Source organism: Protobothrops mucrosquamatus, unplaced genomic scaffold, assembly GCF_001527695.2.
Source record: "Protobothrops mucrosquamatus isolate PMUCROS unplaced genomic scaffold, P.Mucros_1.0 scaffold7479, whole genome shotgun sequence".
NCBI classification, from domain to species: domain Eukaryota; kingdom Metazoa; phylum Chordata; class Lepidosauria; order Squamata; family Viperidae; genus Protobothrops; species Protobothrops mucrosquamatus.
The window spans coordinates 19,453-22,161 of NW_015393279.1; the positions used below are offsets into that span (position 1 = coordinate 19,453).

Here is a 2,709-nt window from a genome sequence, read left to right on the forward strand (position 1 = left end):
TCCTTAAAAATCCCCTAAAAAACCCCGCTAAAATTCCCTAGGCCAGACCCGCTTGTTGGAAAAGCCATGTCTTTAGGGCGCGGCGGAAGGAGGGGAGATCCGGGATCACCCGGATCTCTGGGGGTAGTTCGTTCCAGAGGGTGGGAGCTCCCACCGAGAAGGCCCTCCCCCTGGGGGCCGCCAGCCGGCACTGTCTGGCTGACGGCACCCTGAGGAGACCCACTCTATGGGAGCGTACCGGCCGATGGGAGGCAACCTGCGGCAGAAGGCGGTCTCGGAGATATCCATGGCTATGGATATTTCATGGCTAAGGCGGGACTAGAACTCACCATCTCCTGGTGATTGGCCCAAAGTCACCCAGCTAGCTTTCATGGCTAAGGCGGGACTAGAACTCACTATCTCTTGGTCTCTAGTCTGGTGCCTTCACCCCTAGACCAAACCGCTCCGTGGGGTTGATCCTTACCCAGTGATTTGAACACCGTGGTTTCCTCCCGCAGGGTTGGTTTGCTTCCCAAGATCACCTCGCCGAGTTCTGCAAAAACGCTTGCCTGAGAAACAAATATCGCTCGGTCACTGAAGGCGCCCTCCAAACTGCCAGCAGTCTTAAGTCACTGAAGCAGCTTCAGACAAACCCCCTGGCGTGGGGTAGGTACCCTTTGAAGACCCCCCCCCGCCCCCAGTAAAATGCTAAAAAAAAGAAAGACAAGGAAAATAGGGGGGGGACGGATTCAACTTCCTTACCCCCGATAAAATAACGTCTCCTGATTCGCGCAGGGCTGCCTCTTTCGAATCGACATACAATACCGAATTCCTCATTATATCGTCATCTAGTTCTCTCCAATCAGGCCGGCTGGCTCCGACAGCTAAAACACAAAATGGCAGGTGGTACATAAGCCTAACTGCTGTTTTTGTAGTTCAGCTGCTTTCACAGATAGTTCTCGTTTAGTGACTGTTCAAAGTTACGACGACCTTGAAAAAAGAGCCTTATGACCCTTTTTTTCATAGGACCCTTGCAGCATCCCCGTGGTCACATGATCAAAATTCAGACGCTTGGCAACTGGCATGTACTTATGACGGTTTCAGTGTTATTGGTTTTCTAGTTTTACATTTAAGTATTGGAAAAGCAGTGGCGGCTGAGTCGGTCAATAATTCCATAACGTACAAATATCTTTAGTACAGACCTCAAACTATTACATTAAATGTTTCCCCTCTTTTCCCCTTAGTATTTACTGTCTCATCTTTACATTAGTACAATTCTTGTTAATATCAATTAAATAAAAAATAACTTTCTTGCATTTATCCATAATTTTTTAGTTTACACATATCCTAGTTGTTTTAACATTCAGTCTTTTTAGACAATCAACATCCTGATTAATTTTTCCCAGTTTTTGGTTTCCCGTTAATATTTATATTTCCCATTTAATATTTATAATTTCCAAATTTTAAATTACCCCAGTTCCCTTTATCACAATTCATCACAAGATCTAATGTTCAGAATACACGTCTTATCTATACACGTCTTATCTTACATCAATCTTACATCAGAATACACGTCTTATCTATACACGTCTTATTTTACATCAACTAATTAGTAAGTGGAAGAAGTGGAAGACTCTCTTTAAGTCCTTTTTGTGCAGAGAGACAGATTAGGCGAAGAAGTCCAACACTTTCTTTTTTTTTCTGCATTGCAGGATTTAAGTTCTATATTAACTCACCAAATAGCTGGAGTTTACTCAACCCATTAACTTCACCAAAGTTCAGTTAGCACATGGTCCAAGACCCGCTGCTATTTTTGTAGTTCAGCTGGTTACTGAACTACAAGTACAGAAAACAAGTACAGAAGTGGCAGAACATCAGAGGTCATCCAGCTCAGCCCCAGCTAATGCATAAAATCTTTAGGAACAACATCCTTGAACGGTAGGTCATCCTACCGTTAATGGTGGCTACATCATTGCTTTCCAAGCTCTCTTCTTGTGTTAATAGGAATTATCATCTAATAAATTGTTCAAATCCCTTCCACTTTTATCCTTTGGCAATCCGAACCCATAGCTCAAGGAAAACATACCACACACACTAGCTCAGTAGGAAAACAAGCCTGAATTGTAACCTTATTGCAGAAAAAAAATATCAAATCCCACGCATCCCTTACCATTGACGTGGGCTCTGGGTTTTACCCACTCTCCATGCAAGATGGGCTGAGTTGCCATTGTGACTGTGACAATCACATCGGCCCCGCGGACAGCCTCCTGGACCGAGGAACACACCTGGACCGGTCCATTCACCATCTGAGCAAATTTTTCCGCGTTCTGCTTGGTGCGGTTCCAGATTCTAACCTTCATGGGAAATAGAATAGAATCTTTATTGTCGTCGTGTATCTTACAGTGAAATTAAGCGCCGTCCACAGTGCACACTACACACAAGTAAAAACCAGAAATAAAAAACATACATTATATATACACATCCTTCACATTCTATTCATCACTGCGCTGCCCCTAATAGTGCACTTCAACGTTGCACTAGACCAGGGTTCTTCAAACTTGGCCCTTTTATGACAGGTGCCTGGCTGAGGAATTCTGGGAGTTGAAGTCCACAAGTCATCAAAGGGCCAAGTTTGAAGACCCCTGCACTATATAGTAGTGTTTAATATGGTTACAGCTCTGGGATAAAAACTATTTTTCAGCCTATTTGTCTTTGTTTTTATTATCCTGG

At 43.9% G+C, this 2,709-nt stretch overlaps 1 protein-coding gene across 1 annotated transcript in view; it reads right to left on the reverse strand.

The window, feature by feature from the left end:
* The window catches only part of LOC107300571 (ketimine reductase mu-crystallin-like), a 3,806-nt gene extending 1,467 nt beyond the window's left edge, over positions 1-2,339 (reverse strand). Inside the window, exons 1-3 of the mRNA XM_015829885.1 lie at positions 2,150-2,339; positions 742-863; positions 464-548 (exon numbers count right to left, since the gene is read on the reverse strand). Coding sequence (XP_015685371.1) covers positions 464-548; positions 742-863; positions 2,150-2,339 — 397 coding nt within the window. The remainder of the gene's footprint in view (positions 1-463; positions 549-741; positions 864-2,149) is intronic.
* Positions 2,340-2,709: the final 370 nt, after the last annotated feature.